This window comes from Globicephala melas, chromosome 18 (assembly GCF_963455315.2).
Source record: "Globicephala melas chromosome 18, mGloMel1.2, whole genome shotgun sequence".
In the NCBI taxonomy this organism is placed as follows: domain Eukaryota; kingdom Metazoa; phylum Chordata; class Mammalia; order Artiodactyla; family Delphinidae; genus Globicephala; species Globicephala melas.
Window position 1 is genome coordinate 16,490,609 of NC_083331.1, and position 23,813 is coordinate 16,514,421.

At 40.2% G+C, this 23,813-nt stretch overlaps 1 protein-coding gene across 14 annotated transcripts in view; it reads right to left on the minus strand.

Moving 5' to 3' along the window:
* Nucleotides 1-745: 745 nt before the first annotated feature.
* RNASEH2B (ribonuclease H2 subunit B) overlaps nt 746-23,813 on the minus strand; it is a 128,433-nt gene continuing 105,365 nt past the window's right edge. For 5 of the 14 annotated variants that reach the window (XM_060287714.2, XM_060287711.1, XM_060287716.1 and 2 more), the window contains 2 exons: nt 14,968-15,048; nt 10,422-12,556 (listed from right to left, as the gene is read on the minus strand). In XM_060287714.2, the coding sequence (XP_060143697.1) occupies nt 12,440-12,556; nt 14,968-15,048 (198 nt within the window). In that variant the 3' untranslated portion in view covers nt 10,422-12,439. The other 9 variants (XM_030882369.2, XM_030882373.3, XM_060287715.2 and 6 more) reach the window with 7 other exon arrangements.

A 23,813-nucleotide genomic window follows, 5' to 3' on the forward strand; every position in this document is an offset into this window, starting at 1 on the left:
GATGTGGTCCTGAAAGGAGAACCGATTTGCTCAAAGACACACAACACACCCCGAAGTTGCTCTGGGCCAAAATATATGTCCACTGACCTCCAAGGACAGTATTTGGGATCGTGCAAGGAGAAGGCAGAAAAAGCCCGATTTTAACACCACAGTGTTATGCTGACCTATGTGTCAGGCTCTCGATTCTTACCCACGTGGCCTGGCTATCAATCAAACAGGAAATTTCTTTGGAGCGCTCGCTCTTGGAAGCCTGTGCTACATCCCGAATTCCACAACTGACTCCTAGAATTGAGTTTTTGGAGACGAGGATTCACTACAACTACACCACACGATCAGGTACGGAAGCGCGGGAGTGTTAAAGGTCCTACAGATTAAAGAAAATTTCCCTGTGTGAAAGGAGGTGTGTAAAAAATTACAGAGTACTTTCCAGAACCTACTTACCTGATGGAGTTAGTTAGTTAGAGACTCAGAAACAAAATTATTTCCCAAAGAGAAGGTTTGGGGTCCTGTTGGAGGCACGAAGATCACCCGAGTGGCTTCCACCCGAATCCCCCCGCAGGTCAAGCTGATGAGTCAGCACAAACTCCTGGACTTGTCTGCACAAAACCTGCCTACGCCCCCTAAACGTCTTCACTATGCATCAGAATTCCCTGCTAAATTACTTTTTGGCATCTACTTCTAACTTTCCCCCATATCTTATGCCCGCACTCTAAATAACTACAATAATGCACACATTGGACAAATCTTTTAAAAATGAAGCAATGTTTACAACTCCGGCACACCATAAAATGCACATGTTCAGGTATTGTTATGAACTAGAAGCTGCCAAACTGATAAGGAGTAAAGAAAGGGCAGGCTTTCTTTTTTCTTTTTTTGGGGGGGGGGGCTGCACCATGCAGCTTGCGGATCCTGTCTCCCTGACCAGGGACTGAACCCCTGCCATGGCAGTGAACGTGCTGACTACTCCCCCTGGTCCTCCCGGCAATTCCCCCTTTTTCTTTTTTTTAATAAGGGTAGAAACTCGGTCTGTCAAGTCTTCTGGTGTGGAATCTAGTACTTATAGTCACCACATGAAAACCTAAAAGTGCTGTCCTGACCCCAGGAAAACAGCAGGCCAACAGGGTCCAGCTTAAGAAATGACCCGATTTTCACAATGAGCCGTCTCCTCCCAATGTTTTGAAATCTGAAGCACCAGACTGTTAAAAACCCATACCTTTATGGTGGGTAGGCTGGGGCAGAGGGGTGATATGGCTTGAATTCCTCAGGGCAGAATCACACTAGGGGTGCTTTCTAGTTCCATGCCAGTCGCCTCCAGGGGGAGTTGCTGCTGCCTGAAGGGACTAGCGGTATTGATCACAGAAATAAAACATTCCTGGTTAGTCCTTTACATCTCTTGGCATTCGGTGATTTTCTAGGAAGGGCAGAAGAAAAAGTTTTAGCCCTTTGGGAGTGTCTTAAATCACGTGAGAAGCAGCCAAGTCTTGCGTGGATCTGTTGTCACTTGTCCCTTTTCTGTCTTTGTGCTGCCACCTAGGGAGAGAAGGAGAATACATGTTGTATCCTGGTGAGGAGAAGCAGTCACCTGCAATCCCGAGGACCATCTGCACCTTCCAGAACAGAAAAGCAAGGCTGGTTGGGTTAGTCCTGAGATCAGCAGCTGTGCATTTGTGCTTCAAAGAGAAGCCTTTGGGACTTACTTACCTGGTGGCACAGTGGTTAAGAATCCACCTGCCAATGCAGGGGACAAGGGTTCGAGCCCTGGTCAGGGAAGATCCCACATGCTGTTGAGCAACTAACGCGCCACAACTACTGAGCCTGTGCTCTAGAGCCCGCAAACCACAACTACTGAGCCCACGTGCCACAACTACTGAAGCCTGGCCACAACAAGGGAAGCCACTGCAGTGAGAAGCCTGCACACCACATCCAAGAGTGGCCCCTGCTCGCTGCAACTACAGAAAGCCCGTGCACAGCAACGAAGACCCAATGCAGCCAAAAATAAATAAATAAAAAAGAGAAGCCCTCAGGCAAAGGAAGCGGTTTCCTTTGGGGCGACCTCATTCTAGGGCTAATGTTAGGCTCCTGGAGGTGGGTGAGACGCACATTTTCCTTCCAGTGCTCAAAGGGAGTGAAATACAAAATAATGTTAAGCTTGCCCAAACTCAGGGAATAGATACCCTCATTTTAGGAAAAAAATGATAATACAAGAAACATGAAAAAAAGTTCTAAGGTGAATAATTCTTAAACCATGTTTTCTTCTCTTTTCCTATGCAGATCCAATGTATAAGAAATAAATATAGACTTGCTGGTGGAAGTAGTAGTCCTTAATATCCTCCTGAAAAATGCCATGGAACAAGTGTAATTATTGAAAGCTGGTTTCTTACTGATCACAAAGTCAAACAATTTATTCTGGAGCTATAAGGTATCAAAAAAAAGAAGTTGATGGAAATCAGACTTCTATGCTGTAAGTGGATAAGATGTGACAGAAGTTAGACCTTCCCTGACCAGCCGCCTCACCAGAACTCTGTCCACTTCCCTGCTCAGCTTCTTCCACAGCCCCCGGCAATATCTGACACTCCATCTAGCTGCCCCCCAGAGCAGAAACTTCTCGAAGGCAGGTATTTTTTGCCATGTGGACAGCTGCATTCCTAGTGCCTAGAACAACATTTGGCACAAAGCGGGTGCTCAGTATATGCTCTTAAAAGAATAAATGAATCTAAGCTTATTCCTTGGCTCCTTTTTTCTTTTGAAAGAACTTATAACTTGACTAACTTTAATTTTACACATTCTGATTAAAGCACATGTGTAAGGTAACAATTCTCTTAACATCCATAAAGAAGCTCTGATTCTTCTGTAAATCACATTCGGTGCTTCCCTCCGCCCCTCCCTGTCTCAAATAGGCTTGATTAGTGTGAGACCATCAAAATAACATTTATTAACAAAAGTACAGTAAATGCTAAAAAGCTGACAGCTGAATTAAAGACTTGGCATGCAAATGCAATAGCTAAGTAGAAGCTTTCATTCTGGCTCAGCACTGCTGAGGATAAATTGACCTGCAGAATTCATTATGAATAGAGCAAAAAGATGAAACAGAATAAATCTGATTTTTCCTTTCTTAGGATAAAATTCACAATTAAAACAGACTACTGAAGGAGAAATGGCCATAAAGCTATATACACAACAATAAGAACCTTGGGGAGGCAAAAAAGAGAGAGGGCTGGGCTTGAGGGTGGAAGGGCAGCCTCGGGCTTGGCCACTCACAGTCTGGGTGTCCTCACTTGGACCATCTATGAAACAGGGATACACCCCCCTTCCAGTCTACCTTAGAAGGTTGCTGTAAAGATTAATTTAACTACTGATACAGGATTGCTGTAAAAACTGTAAAGTACTATTAAACATAAGGTACTTTGCATCAGTCTAACGACCCTGAGAAGCCTATAAACTGGAGGAGTGTATAAGTCTGTGTATCAAAAGGTGTACGAATCTAACCATTTCTGCCTTATTCAGATGAGGTCAAAGCCTGTGGACATCGTCCAAGGACACTAACAAATGGCCTTTCACTTGCCTTCCTAGACTCAGAGCTCCTTGCCTTCCACCAAGAGGTTCAACTGTATAATGCAGCTAACTCTGGAGATCTCCAAATCTTGGATTAGTCCTGGAGAAAGGGCTGTTTGGGAAAAAAAAAATACGTGATACAAGGCAGCTAGTTAAGTTAGATCAACTTTAAGAACAGAGAAAGTCAAGCTTAACCTATGTGAAGAGGTTGTCTTTCAAATCTGGTGAAGGGGTGACTTCCCAGGATGCAACGCAAGTCAAAGTTAGGGCCTCTGGGGAAGGGAGTTAATTTGGTGCGGAGAGCCCGGCAGTCGGAAGTCCTGAGTCTACTAGCTGTGTGACCTTGGGCAAATGAAATGACCTTACCCTTCTCAACTGTAAAATGGAGGAAATAATACCAATTGTGCCACATGGTTTCCGGAAGGATTTTAAACACATAAATTCATGGGAAAAGTGCTTAAAAATTGCAAGGCACTTTGCCAGTCTTTGTTATTACTTTCTAAGAATTATGCTCTTTGCAGTTCTTTCCACTGCAAAGTAATGTAATCTATGGAAAATGAAGAAAAGAGACAAATATATAACATGAACACAACAGCCAGAGTGAACATGTTGGTGTATTTGCTTCCAGTCAAACAGATGAGAGAATCCACCCAAGGAGCTCAGACGAGGGCCTGATGCGGGGTGAGCACAGGACAGATGCTAATCAAGGGCATAGCCTCACAGAGGTGGAGGAGATGAGGCGCCCCAAGCAGCAGTGACCGCAGGGCAGGACATCAAACAACCCAATGATCTAGTCTCATCTCACACGGAAGACACCACTGTGGGTCAGCCATGCTAGTGGTTTGTCCATGGGTCAGAGTTAAGGCAGGATTAGGACTACAACCAAGTATAAATCCAGCTCCTTTAAATTAATTGGCCTTTTTAGACCAACTATTTTACTTTTTAAAAGTAAACTTTTTAGTTTCGTTTGAAACATGGTTGCTCATTTTCACTTCATTTTCATCTGTTTACTGTTATTGTCATCATAAGTTTGCATGCAGTATAAACACTGTACATTTAGTAAGTGTAAATGGGTACATTTCAGCTTCTCACTTCCAAATTGCCTTTGTGTCTGGCTAAAGCCCCGAGTAAGAGTAAGAGAAACGGGAGCGTGGGAGTGGAGGGCGGCGCACTAAAAATAGACCTGAACGGATGAAACCCAGTCCCCCTTGACATCCACATTAAACCTGATGGAGGGGAATCTCTTTGGGAGTCAGAACCCGAGAAGCACAAACCTGGAAGATGAAAGAGCCTGAGAGCTAGAGTACAAGGAAGATTTAAATCGAAGATAAACCAGGCACAAAAAAGGAAAGGATGTTGGTAATCTGAGATCAGTTTCAGAAATACGAATGGTTTGATGAAAATGATGGAGGCTCTTGTGTGTGTACACAAGTGGTTTTAGAGTTTGCAGAAATCTTTTGAAACTTTCCCCAAACTCAGCACATTAATCAAAAAGATAAATGATGTAAGTAAGATAAGCAAAGTGCCAAAGGATCTGAGTTTTCTGCGCTACCCCAATGTTTGGTACTGTACCTGTGGTAATAAAGTCTAAAAAGTCTCTAGTTTGAAATTCTTTAAATTTGAAGGAAGGATAGGATATATACGTGTATGTCTGTATATACGTATGTATGTTTGTGGGTGCATATGTGTATATGTGCATGTATTTGTATTTAAGTGTGTGTGTATATACATGTGTGTCAATTTGTGTATATTGTGCATGTATATATATAAAGTCCACACTGATTTGTTCCTAATATTATTCCCCAGAATAGCACTTGGCAGGTAGGTGTAACACCTTTAGTTTTTCACTCTTCAACTACTATTCAACTCCTAGTTAACACTGCACATTGCAAGTAGGATTAGTATCTTGACATCAAAAGTAAACTCAAATATGGAAGAAAACAAAATTGATGATTTCAGATTCCCATTTAATCTATAGCTAAGTCATGATGTGAGCACCTATTTAAAGCTCCTGAAATCTAATGTACAGTGTAGTGACTATAGTTAATAATACTGTATTGTATACTTGAAATTTGCTGAGAGAATAGATCTTCAGTGTTCTCATCTCACACACACACACGGTAAACAAGTGAGGTGACAAATATGTTAATGAGCTTGGTTATGGTAATCATGTCACAATCTTTGTGTATCAAAACATCACATTGTACACTTTAAATATATACAATTTGTCAATTATACCTCTATAAAGCTGGAAAAAAATAAAAGCTTCTGTGAAGACAAGGAGTATATAGACCACATATACTCTCAAACTTCAATAATTTAGGTTATGGGCTTTATATGAATAATCTTTAAATGCCATGTAAAAGCAAATTTATTAACAGCACAGATGTAAACAATGTATTCTAACTTGAGACATTCTGACGCAGATAAAATGACTACAGTAAGTGAAGTTTAATCAACTGATAGAAGAAAATTCACAGCCCTTTATCCAGAGATTAAAGATTATATCTATTTCTATTAAGCCTCTACAAGGAGTTTATGAATATGTTCTTAAACTTCAACTCTAAGAGCACCACAGAAAACCACTCAGAATGAAACTTGAATTCCAAAGTTCAGCCATAAAATGTCAAGGAACCCCATTTTGTACTGCAGAACACTTTTCTGAGGTGTCCGGTACAGACTAACTGATTGATCGATTGATTACCTCATATCTTTATAGAAGGCCTGCTCTGCGCTGCCCCATGTTAGGTGCTGTGGACATAACTGTGACCTAGTCAGGCAAGGTTCTATGAAGAGGGTGAGGCAGGAAGATGGGAGAGGATTGGAGGCAAGTGAGGAATTAGGAATTGCATCTCTGAGAAAATGATGCTTGAGATGCTTGAAATGACATGATGGAACAAATCATGTGAAGATCTGGAGGAAGGATATAAAAGATAAACAAGTCACACAAAGGCACTGATATGGGAACAGTGTGGCATATTCAAGGACCAACAAGAAGGTCATGTAATAGCTTAGACAATTTGAAAGACCAAGATAGATCAAGATCATGACTTTGACCCTTGGGATAAAAAGGTCAAGTCTCAATTAGTGAGGACACTGGTTAGAATACTCAACCTATCCAACATTTGTGCCCAACCTATCCAGTGTGTACCAACATCTACCAACTGCATATTCTGTGCAAGACACAAGGTGAATAGTACAGAGTCAACATTTGTGCCCAACCTATCCAGTGTGTACCAACATCTACCAACTGCATATTCTGTGCGAGACACAAGGTGAATAGTACAGAGTCAACATTTGTGCCCAACCTATCCAGTGTGTACCAACATCTACCAACTGCACACTCTGTGCGAGACACAAGGTGAATAGTACAGAGTCAACATTTGTGCCCAACCTATCCAGTGTGTACCAACATCTACCAACTGCATACTCTGTGCGAGACACAAGGTGAATAGCACAGAGTTCCTGCTGTTAAGTAGCTTACCTTCAACAGGGGTGATAATTCAAGAGTTTAAGTAGCCTTTCTCTCATCCTTTTGCCCTTTGGGTTGGGTGTCACTCTCCTGGCTCCTATGGCACCCTGCCTTACAACTACAGCTGCTGTGGGGATTAAATGAATTATTATACGTAAAGTGCTCAGAACAGTGCCAAGCACATAAATGCTAGACAGTATTTGTTGTTATTAGTATCATTAGTTATTAGTATTATGAAATGATCACATGAGAAACAGGATATTAGCACAATTTCAAGGTATCAGAAATGGAGGGGCATTTCACAAAATAACTGACCAGTACTCTCAAGGTGTCAAGGTCACGGAAAGATAAAGAAAGACTGAGAGACACATTACAGAAAAGAGGAGATATACTTAACTAAATGCAATGTGGAAGGATGGACTGGACCCTGGAATGGAAAAACATTAGTGTAAAAATAGATGAAACTCAAACAAGGGGGTAGATTAGTTAATAATACTGTGTTATTGTAAAGTCCCTGGTTTTGATAATTGTACTGGTTATATAAGGTGTTAAGGTTAGAGGAAGCTGAGTGAAGGGTATATGTATACTCTCTACTGTTTTTGCAACTTTTCTATAAGTCTAACGTTATTTCAAAGTAAAAAAGTAAAGACAAAGAAATTGGCACAGAAATGTCAGAGATGTTGGAACTAGCAGACAAGAACATTTAAGCAGCTATTGTTAACGAACTACTTGAAGGAGAACACAATGAGGAGAGAAATGCGAAGATATAAAAAAGAGCCAAATGGAACATCTAGAGCTGAAAATTCCAATATATGAAATAAAAATTCACTGAGGTTATAGAAAATAAAACACTACAAGACAAAGTAAAATTGAAAATAAAGAAGAAGAACAGAAGTTAAAGGACCTGTGGGACATCAAGTCGTCTAGCATACATGTAACTGGAGTCCCAGAAGCCAAGAGGGTGAAGAGAAAAGGGGGTGGGTGGGTGAAGAACAGAAAATTTATAGACATACTGGCCAGAAATTTTCCAAATTTAATGAAAATAATCAAGAAAACAACGAAGAGACACAACCAAATCAGGTATGAAAGAAGGAATATCACTAGATTCACAGACATAAAAAGGATAATAAAAATATAAGAAACAAGTTATACCAATAAATTTGACAACTAGATGAAAGATACGTTTCTTGAAAGACATAAATTACTAAAACTGGCACAAGAAAAAGAAGAAAATTAGAATAGCTTTACATTATAGAAATTGAACTAGTAACTAAAAAATTTCCCAGAAAAAAAAAAATTCCAGGCCCAAATGGCTTCACTAGTGAATTCTGTCCAACATAAAAAGGAAAAACAATACTAATCTCACAAAAACGCTTTCAGAAAATGGGTGATGACAGACTATTTCCCAACTCATTTAATAAAGTCAGCTTTACTCTGATACCAAAACTAGACGAAATCATTACAAATAAGGAAAACTACAGACCAATATCCCTCATGAACAGAGATTAAAAAAATCGTTAATAAAATATTAGGAAATAAAACACAATACTATATATGAAAAGACCAAGTGAGTTTATCCCAGGAATATAAAGTTCAACATTCAAAAATCGATCATTATACTTCACATATTAAAATATATTCGTTTACTAAAGGAAAACTGCATGATCATCTCAATAGATGAAGAAAACTTATTTGACAAAATTCAATATCCATTCATGATTAAAACTCTCACTGAGAAGAACTTCCTCAGTCTGATAAAGGAAATCTACAAAAACCACACACATAGATCGACAGTAGCAGCAAGCACACCTCTTGCCTGGGTCTTGGTTTCTAAATACCATTCTCCTCTAAAAGGAACCCTGGCTCCTTGGGAAAGAGGCTGATTCCAGGGCTTGGACACGGAAAATACATGAAGAGTCTGGAATACCCTCTTGCAGAAGAAGTAATGAAGTATTTAAAAATGAATGAAACATAACAAAAAGATACAGTAGGCAGCTTGAAGGGACTCCTACTGGCCCTTCTGGGACAATATGAGGAACAGAATAATGTAATTTAAATCACTGGATAAAATAACCTTCAAGTGCATGATGATATAAGCTCATAAATGAATAAATAAGTAGAGAAGGGAAAGCCCTTCCTTCTAGAAAAATGTCAAAGTAAATAAATATAAATGTAAAATAAATAAATATAAAAGAAATGATGGAGTTGGAAAAAACATCAGTTTTATTTTAAAACTTGTGAGTGAATGCTGAATGAGGAATAGAATACTTAAAAGTGCCAGAGTATTTGCCCACAAATCACTTATTAATTACAAAGAGAAAAATAATAACTCTACAGTGGATAAACCTGGTGGACACCACCTTAATCAAGCAATCAAAGTTAACATCCCTAGTACTGAGTCATGTGACTCTTGACATGGTGCACTAAGAAAGACACAGCATTACTTCTGTGGGTGCCCAAAAGGTAAAACTTGGATCTAATCAAGAGGATACATTAGGCAAACTCAAAGTGAGGAACATTCGACTAAATAACCAGCCTGTGCTCTTCAAAAATGTCAAGGTCAAGTAAGACAAGGAATAGGTGAGAAATTTTTCCAGATTAAAGAAGACAAAAGAAGGCTCAGTGCCAGACAGTTTTACCATGGATGTTCTTTAAAAGTTTCCAGAAATAGATTGTTCTTATGCAAAATTATTCCTTCCAGAATACTGGGAAAGATTGAAAGCCAGCTGAATTCTAACACTAAGATCTAACAGCAATATTGCTTTCGAATATAGATGCAAACATTCTAAATAAAAGCCGAGAAAACCTAATTGAGAACTAGATTTGACAATGGTTAAACCAGATAGGGAGCATCCATGATGCTCTCCTTTATCTACTGCCAGGTAGAGTTTAGTGTAGGAACTCAAGCACAGTTTAATTGTGATAAAAACTCTACAACCAGCACAAGAGATGCCAAAAAGATATTTGATAACAACCAATACCAATGACTAATTAAAACTTTAAGGAAACTAAGTATAAAAGGAAATACCAAAGATAGATATTCTTTATCCCATTAACAATAGCTAGTGTCAGAACTGATGGTAACGCACATTAATAAAATCACAAATTAGGCAAAGATAACTACTATTACATATTATTCTTCAATACTGTTCTAGGTAGTCTTACCCATGTAATATGATATAAAAGATATAAAAGAGCTACTATAACTATCAGAACTGCACACAAATTTTTCGAAGTTAAAATTATGTACCTTATTATGCATTGAAAACCCAATATGAATAAAATTTTAAAATTTAGATTAATAGTTTAGTAAATTAGTTATTTAAAGGATAAATATATAAAAATGTAATACTTTACCACAAAATAGCCAGTTAGGAGATATAACTGAAAAAAAAAAAAAAGATTTCATTAATAGCAACAAGAATACCTAGAGATACTCCTAAAAAGAAGTATCTAGAACCTACATGAAGATGAAGAACCAAATGTTAGTGAAAGGTATGATTAGGATTTTAGTAAATATAGACAAATACCATATTCCTGAATAAGGACACTGACTTTTGTAAAGATGTGTTTTTCTCAAAATAATTTATGGGTCTTTCAAAATCTCAGTAAAACCCATTAGAATTTACTCTTAGAACCTGTAAAAATGATCCTACAAATCTAATGGAAAAAATAAAAAGATGAGAAAATAATTACAAACCAAGGGAAAAAAATTACAATGAACACAGTGGACAAAAATGAATGTCTTTAAGTTATAAAATACTTTTTAGAATCAATAAGAAAAATACTGATACTCCAATAATTTAACAAAGGGCATAAACAAATAATTCTCTATAAGATGGCAAATGATAGGTAAATGTGAAAAAATGAACATTATTATTACTGTGGACAAAAAAATGTTGCCTGCCATTTCAGAAAACAACAAATGCTGCCCACCATCAAGCCATCAGCCTCTGCAGAGCTTCCCCTCACCCGCCCCCCCACCTCGGTGTGCCCTGAGGGGAATTCAGGATGGAGAAAAACAGAATACTGGCCCTGAACCGGAATACTGGTTCAGATGCATATCAAAGGAGTAATTTCAATGAGCCCAGACTCTTGCATCTTCCCATACCCAGAAAAGCACTAAACTCATTAACTTGAGATGTCTGGGGTTTCTTTTGTGTGTGTATGATTAGCAGTAATCTTTTGATGTTTGACTGCATGTTTTTTTTTTTCAACAAAAATTCCTACATATCCTGGCTTCTCTCTTACCTCTTTGTAACAGTTCCTCAGAGCTATCTGAGAGGCTGCCTCCCAGGCTATAGTCCTCTGTAAGTTCCCTGAATAAAACATAACTCTCAACTTTCAGGTTGTGTGGGGTTTTCTTCAGTCGACATTATTAATCAGGAAAATGTGAATTAAAACCACACCAACATGCCTTTTTTCCACTTATTTGCAAAGACACTACTCAAAGCTAATAAGGACTCATACCATCATTTGTTAGAGTGCAAGATACTATAACCTTTCTGTGAAATATATTCCCAAAAGTATATATTTGAAAAACTTAGTTATTAATCAGTAAGCCCACTTCTAAAAATCCATTCTAAGAAAACAATAAAAGATACAGACAAATATTTACATAGAATCTGATTCTTCCAATAGCAAATGTTTAAAAATAATACAAATGTCCAAAATAGGACTATGATCATTAAATAATCAAATACTCAAATAATTAAAAATTACTGTCATTAAAGAAGTATATTTATGAAGAAGAGTAGCCTGGGAAAATGCTCACAAAATGATGTCAAGAAAAAAGGTTATAAAATTACTATTATAATTCCTTTAAAAATTATTATAGAAGAAAATACACCATATTACCTCCAGGTAATGAAAAGTCAGGAGATTATAATTTTTGTTTTATACTTTTCTCTATTTTCTGCAAAGAACATGTATTCATAAAACAGAAAATACATTAAACAAAAGATTTACCCAAAACTAAAGGCTTTTAAAAAGTAGTAGTTTATCTGATAGTTGTGTTATATTTCTCTCAGTATATTGAAAACCATATTGCTATAGCTACCATGTGCAACGCTGCATAAAATAACAGGCATACACTCAAATATCGTCACACATCAGTTTATTGAGGAAATTGTGATGCTAGAGGTTAATTCTATTCACTTGATTACTTTTCATGATGTCAAACAAAACTCCAAAGGCCACAAGCCATGAAGTTATACAATTACTTTCCCATATTTTGTTCAGGAAAACACAAAAATCAAACACAAAGAAATGTTCAAGTGAATCTGAAAATTGCCCCCTTCCTACTTTTTTTTAAAAGGTGGTAATTAAGGGTTAGGAAGTACAGTGGAATGGAGGAAGGCTGAAAATGGGACATGTAGAAGGCAAATATTTTTGCTTGATTTAATTTTCAAAGTTTCAAATCTTTCCAATTTTTTTAACATGTTTTGCACCAAAAAAGGAATCAATACTTTTCATTCCACTCTTGTCAACTTTAGCCAAAGCCTTCTGAGCTGCAGTCATTTTGCTATTTTTCTGTTATTGAAAATAAGAGAGAAAAATTGTTATGAATGTAACATTTATAAATCATACATGCAAATCAAACAAGACCATGCATGTCTCAAGGTTCGTTAAGGGAGGTAAGCATTTGCTGCTGACATGCTTCATAAAGGAGTGATTCTTTTTAAAAGTTCTGATTTCTATTCAGAATTCAGATCTAAGAGACAAAATATGTTAAAAGAGGCAGGAGACAAAACTGCCACCTTCTAAGGAGTGGAATGTTACAACCAACGGTTTACTTTAGGGTAAATAATTCTGGAGGGTGTATTAAGTGAAATAACACAAACAATGGAACTGACACAGGCAGCAATTGTCAGAGGGAGGAATTACAGCCTTGTATTACCAAATGATGAATAATTCACAACAATCTACCATCTGATTTTATTCATAGGCTCTATGGGAAACCAAGGACAAAGCTATTATATTCAAAAGATAACCTGTATTGCAAAGCATCCAGGACCAGCAGGATAGCTGTCCCATTTTTCCTCCAACAAAAAAATACTTTCTAAAAAGCTGACTCCAAATAACTCTGCCTTTTAAAATTCTCTCTCTTCCTGGTCACTGTTTTTGTTTTGTTTTGTTTTGCCATGTCCTATAACAAGCACTGGCAGAAGGGAAATAGCAGCTGATTTTACTTCAGTGTTCAGCAAAAGCATAAATGATGGGAATCAGCAAAGAAAAAATCATCTGTCTCTCTGGGAACTGTGAGACAGAGCCATTGCCAAGGTATCTGTTAAGGGCACAGTCAATATATGATCCCTAAAAATTTGCTTTTTACATTCTGTCACTTATAATTTAGTAGGCTTATACTTTGGCTGGATGGGGAAAAGTGACAGTCTCTGAGACAAGTTATCCTCCATCCCCTGCAATTAACTGACATCCTGGTCCAACCTCTTATCTCACTGGTGCGGTGCCCAAGTGGATACAATGGGAAGCAGCACTTAGAAGGGTGGGGCAGAAATACTCCTCACAGAGAAACTCGAAAATGTCCCTGCTTACAGAAGGCACTGAGATAACCAGCTGTTTTAGCCAAATCTCAAGTTGGATTATCCCCTGATAGCCCATGCCCTGATAAATTACATGTAGATTAAAGAACACAATTTTTAGAAAACATTAAATCTATGGAGAGTAAGTGTTCTTAAAATCTAGGTGGAAGTTAACCTATCTTGGGGCAAGGCAAGGTCTTTCTAAGCATAAAAATAATGAGAAAATCATAAAAAATTTCCATATTTAATCCTCAGATAAACTTAAAATAGTTCAAAAGTCAAATGAAAAGCCTAAACAAACTGGAAAATTATCTGTACCCTATATGTCATGAAAAGTGTTAATAGCCTGAATTTAGAATGAGCTCTTACAAATCAACAAGAAAAATATTACTATCCCAATATAAAAACAGGCAAGAAACCTGAACTAACAATTTGCAAAAATGCAGATAGGCAATAAGCATTTGGAAAAACAACCTTTCTACCTAAAGTAGCCTACTTAGGCAAATTTTTCAAGAATAAAAATAATACTTGATGTTGTCAAGAATGTGAGATGAACACTCATCAGCAATAACGGCTGGGAGTACAAATTTCTGCTACACTTTTGGAAAGCATTTTAGCTATATATATGTATACTAGTAATCATGGAAAGAGTTCATGTTTTCTAAGCCTTTACTCTTAGTTTTAAATTGTGTCTAATGAAATAGAGATGCAGACTATAAATGAGAATGTTTATCACCTCATTAAAACAAAAACAAAAAAGCAGAAGTAACCTATGTGTCCAAAAATAGGAGAATGATTAAATAGACTATATTCCCTGTGGTGAAATAAAATAACACATGACTGAATATCACAAAACCATTAATAATTTTTCAAAGAAAGCTTAATGACATGAACATTTTCACAATATAGAGCTAAATGAAAAAGGCAGAACCCCAAACTATATGTGTGTGTGTATATATATATATGATGATGTATAGGATAAATCAGTAAGAAATGTTATGAAAATACTTGCTGGGGTGGTTGCTGAATTATGGAGTTGTTAATAATTGTTGTCATTGTCATAATTTCTGGGAAGCTACTGGGCAGCAGAGTCGACAAAAAATTACCTTTGGAGCCCCTTCCTCTGCCCCATCCTATCACTCTGAATATATTGCAAAGTTTAGGCACACTCTTGCTAATAAGTATACTGCATTTCTTTATCTGTAAAAAGTCTTCTTTGCTTGACGCTTTCATCACCATTCATAATTTTGAATTAATTCTTAAGTCACAGAAATGCAAGTTAATAATTCTTCATGGTTAAAATGATAAAATCACAATCAAGCATGCAATCGTTCCTCGAAGTCCCCATGCAGCAACAGCCACAGGATTCAAGAGTATTTGCTGCTGCACCCAGACACATACCTTTACAGTCTTCAAATCTTTAGTGTTAAACTTAGTGTAATCTTCTTTTGCTTCTATGCGCTCATCTGATAACTTTACTTTCTGCAATGTTAGAGCAGTGAAGTGTCAAACGTCAGCTTGACACTTACATCAGTCCATTAAAAAAAAAAACCCAACATGTATGTGCAATTTGGACCAGTAGCGAGGTCAAATGGAGCAGCAGACCCTGCAGAGGGCTTACTTTTTACAAGTCCCTTCGCTTTTTGCCCATTATCTAGGAACTAAGCCAGACGTCCCTTCCAAGAAGCAGCCTTGGTGATGGGGAGATGTGAGCAGGCAAGCCCATGACCCAGCCCTTAGGCTGTCTAGCGGTATGATCACATAATGTATGTACCAGGGACAGGGGGCATCGAGGTGACTGCTGACTTCCAGGACAGTCTAAGGGGGGGGTGAATGCAGGCACAGAAGGCAAAGAAGAGAATTTCCTTTAAGATGGCCGGGGTCCACCCAGAACCCCGACTTCATTCACCTGCAGGGCTGCTGTAATGTCCATTTAGGAATACAGGGACAGCATTCTGACTGTCACCATCTTTGTATAGCTTTATGTTCTTACCTCATTTCAATTCAATTACCTCATTTTATCCACATAAGAACAACCTTGCAAAGCAAGCAGAAGGAAGCACAGAGGTTAAGTGAACAGCTTAAGGTCACCTAGCAGAGGACTTGAGGTGAGAGCTCAACTATGGTACAAGTGCTCTTTCCATTGGACCCAATGCAATTAGGTCAACCTTTACTTCATGATTTCACCTTTCACATGAGCATTTTTCACCAATCAATGAATGTGAGAATCTTGTCAAGAGCTACACTGTGGCCATATGTTCATATTATGGTAGGAATCTGACACATTTATTATGTAAAAGGCACATAGCAGGGCAGGTAAGTCTTGATGTTTAACATGGAGAACTGACTGCACAGGGATCACAACTTGGACTTTTACAGATTTTCAAGCTCTCTGTGGAGACGCTGGGTTGACAAGACCCAATATGGACCCACCCTAGGAAATGCAGATTTGTTCCCAGCTTCACTCTTCACACCCAGCTTTCACTACACAAAGAACTGTAGAGTCGCTACTAAAAGATGCCACAGCCCATGTACAATACAAGTGGGTAAAATGACACGTCTTGAAATTTTTCACCAGCACACTGTTGAATACGTTGGGAAAAATACATTAACTGTAACATCTACTTAAATTTCTGTTATTTAAAAGATTGAATCACTACAGATTTGGGGGAATGTTTCAGAAGAAATAGAAAAGTGGCTCAGAAAGACAGTAACAAAGGGTCTGACTAAATGGGTACAGTTCTGGAAAAAAAGGCAGACAGAAAAGTACAGAGGAACTAATGCTAAGATTGGTCTTATTCTTACAAATGACTTGCAAAGAAGGCACTTAGGAACATCTCCAAATCCACTGATTGCATTCAGCTCTGCCAGCTGACAGTGATAAATTCAAAAGATGCAAGGGGGTGAGAACTGGAAGCCGGGCCTCAACATAGTCAAACATAATAGTAATAAAATAATGCAAAACATATTAAGGACGAGAAGCTCCATGCTACGGATTACAACACAGATGCAAAGATACCTAACAGTCACTGGAACGTTATTTCCTGCAAACAATCAACTATATTTCTGTAAAAATCAATCAAATCCTAGACACAGATGGGAAACCTAGCAGCAGACATTATCCTACACTTGTTTCAACTATGGTACATCATCCAGTGAAGTTTGCAATGTACAAACCGGAGCCCCAGGAAGACACAATAGAGCAGGAAACCTCAGAAAGCGACTAAAATAATCTAGGAGGTGAAGTTGAGATGTAGGAGAAATGAGATGCCAAGATCTAAATCTGGGCTTAGCCAAGTCCCGCTCAGGGGCCAAGTCCAGCTGGCTGTCTGTTTTTATAAATGAAGTTTTACTGGAACACAGCCATACTGATTGGCTTATGAATTGTCTGTGGCTGTCTTCGTGCGGCCAGAGGGTAGGTTCTCGTATTTTTGTAGAAAGAATTCAGAGCTGAGACTGAGAGGCCAAGTAAGCAAAGGATTTACTGAGTGACAGTACACTCTCAGGAGGGAGCGCAGGCAGGCTCAGGTGAGCAGCAGTGAGTCCTTTCGGCAAGCTGGTTATACGGGGTGTGAAAATGATTGGGTGGAATATTCATCAAGAAGGGAGGGATTTGGGGGTAATTTCCTGGTTTTCATCCCAGGTCCACCTTCCCGAGAGGAGGGGGAGTTTCTGTCCTTATTTGGCTTTGCTCGGATCTGTCGTGGTGCCGGTGCATGATGGGTACTGCTCTGGTTGCAATGCTAATTCTACTGTAATGAGGGCATAATGAGCAAAAGGTTACATTCCGACCAGGAGGTTCCTGCCTTTCTTTGTTTGCCTCTAGGACCCTTGTCTTCACAAGACATATGGTCTCCTGTCAGCCCGGAGGTTCCCGCTTTTCTGTGTTTGCCCCTAGAACCCCTGTCATTGCAAGACGTATTATGGTCTCCTGTCACATGACCTGTGCCTCCCTCCTCTGCTCATGTCTGGCTAACTGCCTGCTCTAACGTCTCCCCCCTCGGGGAGTCTGGACCCTTAAAATCTTTTAAGGGTCAAAGGGTCGACGGTCCGTCTTCCGTAGCTGCTTCAAGCTGAGCAGGGGCATTGTCCCTACCAGTGGGGTCCAGATCACCTTGCTCTGTCAGAGACAGGAGGTCTCAGGGTCATGTACAGCGGCAGAGATGGGGAGTGGGGAGTAGAAGGAGGCTGCAGCCCTGTCCAGTGGGTGTTGATGGCCCCCATCTTCTTGCAGGATGGGCTGAAATCCCTGGCATACCATCACATGTAGGTGACACTGTCGTAACCTGAAGAAACAGACTTAACAAACAGGAGACTAAAAAGGCAGGGGCCCCAAATCAGCAAAAATATTACTGTAGTCAGAGGTCCAAGCAGGGGTAGGAACCAGGTCAGGTTTGGTAGTACCCCGCTGACTGCAGTCCATGTGGAGCTGGCACTGGGGTCACCCTTCCCACAAGTGTGGAGCCCCCGGGCCTGTTCGTCTATCTTTTGCATATCTTCTTCCACCTGGCCAGCGGTGGTGATGGAGGTGCAGCACATTTTTTTGGTTACTGCACACACCCCTCCCCGTTCAGCTAGCAGATAGTCCAGGGCCAGTCTGTTATCCATCACCACACTCGCTAGGAAATAAAGGGGGTTCCCCATGGTCCTGGCCAGAGGAGACAGAGCATCTGGCAGGTTGCAAAGCATTGCCTCAAGGTAGGCAAAGCCGCCCATGGGGCCACCAAACAACAGCTGCTCCAGTTGCTGCCAGGATGAGGCCCATCAGCCTCTTACTTCAGGAGTGGCGGATATTATGGAGGGATACACCTAGGTTCATCTGATTACTTAGCTGGCCTAGCGTGCACTGTCCCGCAAGCAGGGCCTTATCTATCCAAGGAAAGGCCACAGCCAATCCTGGGGAGGGGAAGGAGAGCTGGGGTTATTCTGAGAAGGCAGCTGGTTTATGTTCAGGCCGCAGAGGGACAGGCGTCTGGGGCAGTGCACGCCTGGCGCACTTCTGAGGAGCTGAGCCATTCCTGTAAGTGGTTTGCCCAAGAGGGTGTACCCACGCGGCTTGAGGAGAGAGGCCACCGTTACAAGAGGGGTCGTGAGGTGTGGGGACTTTTCTGTAGGCCTTAGGAGGGCCATATTGTAAATGCCGGACAACTGGCGTTTTCCCTCCCTCTTCCACTGGTCACTAGGGGCAGGGGCAGCAAGACAGGCTAGACTCATTGCACTTGGGAATGAGTACTTGGTATTGGTTAGAAATATTGATGTGAGGGGTGAGATCCAAGCATGGAAGCTGCGTTAGGGACAGGATATGAACTTCAAGAGAGATGGGGTGAGTTTCTTGGCTAGGGCCAGCAAAACCTGATTTCCAGACTCTGAAATCACCTTTAGGACTTATCCTGATTTATTAGGAACTTAGTGACCTCACTGGTTTCGGTGTCCACCAAAATATCTGAGGGTAAGAAGGGCCTACCATTAGTCATTTCAAAGGGGCTGAGCCTCAGCTTGTCTGAGCCTGCCCATGTTCCCTCCTGAGAGTTTACTATCTCTCAATAAATCCTCGCTTTGCTTACTTGGCCTCTTGTGACTTGTCTCTGAATTCTTTCTGTGAGGAAACAAGAACCTACCCTCTGGCAACATCTGTGGTAAGCCAGCCAGGAGAATTATTGGGAGGTCAAATATCCCTCCTCCTTTCCCTGGCAAGTCTTAGCCTCTCATCTCACTTGTGCTTGAGAGCCACTGCCTGACTTCTTGTCATTACTCTCCCTTTTGCTCCCTTTGCCTGTCACCTTTTGGACCTGCTTGCTGCAACATACGTGGGCATGGGTCAAGCATATGTAAGACACCAGGGTGTTTCCCACCACAAGACTCCTGCCGTGTAAGGATATGTGGGTCATGGAAGGGACTAGAGAGAAGATAGGTCTGTCCACCCACCTTAAAACAACTTCCATGTAACGTTTTTAGGCACACAAGCTTAAAACATAACACCCTCCCTTTCCCTGTGGCTGTCCCCACAGGATTATTTCAGGTCCACTTACGTCTGACTATCTTTGTCTCTGTGTCTCTATCTTGCTCTTATTACTTCCTTGGAAATGGGGGGAGGAAATCTGTCAGGCGTTTTCCAACCTAGCTGCTGGGTCCTACACATTTCACTACTGCATCTGCACAGGGCATGTCAAGAGAAGTTTCCAGCCATTTCCACAGGCAGCCAGGGGCACGGACCATCTGATTAACTGTGGTCAGGTTCAACTTTGTGGAAATATAAAATGCAGCCTTACTTGGACTGTAAATGAAAGGAAATTAAGACTTCTCTAGATAATAGAAAGGAGGCTTGTACACAGTCCTACATACCACCTCCCTTAGTGGCCAGTGCCTGTTTTCAGATCCTGACCACCCTTTTAGAGAAAGGGGACTGGGACCTAAATAGCTCCTAGAACTATGAAGACGTCTGTTCCAGGGGAATACACCCTGGAACACATGGATTACTCAATGGTCAGAGAATCTACAGAGAAACCCTCAGGAAGGTCGTTCATCCTGGGTACCAGAGCTGTCAGGATAGGACACAGGCCCCAGCACTCTGGGGCTGGCAGAGTTGCCATGTGGCAGGGCCACTAACTACCCTGACATTGGCCAAAGTTGACAGGACTAGGTGAACAGGGATGCCTGTAGCCAGTCCTGACAGAGGGAACCCCTAAAGGGACATCCTAACTGTAGTGCTCCTCTCTTTTACGGGAGCCCTCACTCCCTGAAGGATCAGTGGGGAGCATCTCCTCCATCCCCAAGGATTCACCCCTCAGGGTGCATTCTAAGTCACTGGGACAAGTTTTCTCTAGATTTTTTTAAACAGGAAAAGCTCATCTTCTTCTGTAATACAGCCTGGCCCCAGTATAAACTTGAGGATGATGAGATTTGGCCAGAAAATGGAAGCCTCCACTATAATACCATCGTACAGTTAGAATTTTTTTGCGAAAGGCATGGAAAACGGACAGAGATTCCTTATGTTCAGGCCCTTATGACCCTAAGAGAGAACCTGGAGCTATGCAAGTCCTGTGTTAGGGAACCTTGCAGGTTGGGACCTGTTCAAACTATTCAAAAACCCCCTCTGGTAGTATCTCTGCAGGAAAATAAGTCTCGGACAGAAGACCCAAGTCCTCTTTCGCCATCTTCAGCCCCTCCAGCACCATATAAGCCTCTTTATCCTTCCATACCAGAAGTGCAGCCAGAGCTCCTTTGCCCCCTCTAAGAAGCAACAGGCAGACCTCAGGGAATGACCAGAGTCTGCACCCCCTTTCTTTGTCTGACCTCAACCAGTGCTGCACTCACTTAGGCCGATTCTCAGAGGATCCTAGCCAGTTCACTGAAGAATTCCAGGGACTAATGCTTTCCTACGACCTTATTTGGAAGGACCTGAATGTTGCCATTTCCCACTGCAGCACCCGTGACGAAAAGACCTGTATTTGGGTGCATGCTCAAGCATATGCTGATGGATTATACACTGTCCAACCCAATTATTACCCTGTGGGCATGACAGCAGTGCCACTGATTGATCCCAATTGGGACTATGAACTAGGCCAACCTAGTATCCCTAGAAGAGACCACATGATCCTTTGCCTCACTGAAGGGATGAGACACCAGCGCATAATTAAACCTGTCAACTATGATGAGGTTTAAGAGATCGCCCAAGGTGAGGACAAAAATCCAGCCCTATTTCGGGCCTGGCTGGTAGATTCCCTCAGAAAGTATACAAATGTGGACCCAGATGCTTTTGAGGGACGCATTGTGCTTGCAACTTACTTCATTTACCATTCGGCCCCTGACATCCATAGGAAGCTGCAAAAGCTTGCCGTGGGTCCCCAAACCCCTCTCAACCTTCTTATGGATATGGCCTTCAGTGTCTTTAACAATACGGACCAGAGATAGCCTCATCCACCAGAAGGCAGACAGCAGAAGCAAGAACAACAGGCCTGCAGCCTGTAGAACAAAAACCACATTCACAGAAAGATAGACAAGATGAAAAGGCAGAGGGCTATGTACCAGATGAAGTAAAAAGATAAAACCCCAGAAAAACAACTAAATGAAGTGGAGATAGGCAACCTTCCAGAAAAAGAATTCAGAATATTGATAGTGAAGACGATCCAGGACCTCGGAAAAAGAATGGAGGCAAAGATTGAGAAGATGCAAGAAATGTTTAACAAAGACCTAGAAGAATTAAAGAACAAACAAACAGAGATGAACAATACAATAACTGAAATGAAAACTACACTAGAAGGAATCAATAGCAGAATAACTGAGGCAGGAGAACGGATAAGTGACCTGGAAGACGGAATGGTGGAATTCACTGCTGTGGAACAGAAGAAAAAAGAATGAAAAGAAATGAAGACAGCCGAAGAGACCTCTGGGACAACATTAAATGCAACAACATTCGCATTATGGGGGTCCCAGAAGGAGAAGAGAGAGAGAAAGGACCAGAGAAAATATTTGAAGAGATTATAGTCGAAAACTTCCCTAACATGGGAAAGGAAATAGCTACCCAAGTCCAGGAAGCGCAGCAGTAATCAAGACAAGACACACAGTAATCAAACTGGCAAAAATTAAAGACAAAGAAAATTTATTAAAAGCAGCAAGGGAAAAATGACAAATAACACACAAGGGAACTCCCATAAGGTTAATGGCTGATTTCTCAGCAGAAACTCTACAAGCCAGAAGGGAGTGGCATGATATACTTAAAGTGATGAAAGGGAAGAACCTACAACCAAGATTACTCTACCCGGCTAGGATCTCATCCAGATTGGAAGGAGAAATCAAAAGCTTTACAGACAAGCAAAAGCTAAGAGAATTCAGCACCACCAAACGAGCTCTAAAACAAATGCTAAAGGAACTTCTCTAAGTGGGAATTACAAGAGAAGAAAAGCACCTACAAAAACAAACCCAAAACAATTAAGAAAATGGTCATAGGAACATACATATCGATAATTACCTTAAACGTGAATGGATTAAATGCTCCAACCAAAAGACAGAGGCTTGCTGAATGGATACAAAAACAAGACCCATATATATGCTGTCTACAAGAGACCCACTTCAGACCTAGGGACACATACAGACTGAAACTGAGGGGATGGAAAAAGATATTCCTGCAAATGGAAATCAAAAGAAAGCTGGAGTAGCTATACTCATATCAGATAAAACAGACTTTAAAGTAAAGAATGTTACAAGAGACAAGGAAGAACATTACATAATGATCAAGGGATCAATCCAAGAAGAAGATATAACAATTACAAATATATATGCACCCAACATAGGAGCACCTTAATACATAAGGCAACTACTAACAGCTATGAAAGAGGAAATCGACAGTAACACAATAATAGTGGGGAACATTATCACCAATGGACAGATCATCCAAAATGAAAGTAAATAAGGAAACAGAAGCTTTAAATGACACAACAGACCAGATAGATTTAATTGATATTTATGGGACATTCCATCCCAAAACAGCAGATTACACTTTCTTCTCAAGTGCCCATGGAACATTCTCCAGGATCGATCACATCTTGGGTCACAAATCAAGCCTCAGTAAATTTAAGAAAACTGAAATCATATCAAGCATCTTTTCTGACCACAAGGCTATGAGATTAGAAATGCATTACACGGAAAAAAACGTAAAAAACAAAAACACATGGAGGCTAAACAATACATTACTAAATAACCAAGAGATCACTGAAGAAATCAAAGAGGAGATCAAAAAATACCTAGAGACAAATGACAATGAAAACACGATGATCCAAAACCTATGGGATGCAGCAACAGCAGTTCTAAGAGGGAAGTTTATAGCTATACAAGCCTACCTCAAGAAACAAGAAAAATCTCAAATAAACAATCTAAACTTACACCTAAAGCAACTAGAGAAAGAAGAAAAAACAAAACCCAAAATTAGCAAAAGGAAAGAAATCATAAAGATCAGAGCAGAAATAAATGAAATAGAAACAAAGAAAACAATAGCAAACATTAATAAAACTAAAAGCTGGTTCTTTGAGAAGATAAGCAAAATTGATAAACCATTAGCCAGACTCATCAAGAAAAAGAGGGAGAGGACTCAAATCAATAAAATTAGAAATGAAAAAGGAGAAGTTACAGCAGACAATGCAGAAATACAAAGCATCCTAAGAGACTACTACAAGCAACTCTATGCCAATAAAATGGATAACCTGGAAGAAATGGACAAATTCTTAGAAATGCACAACCCGCCAAGACTGAAT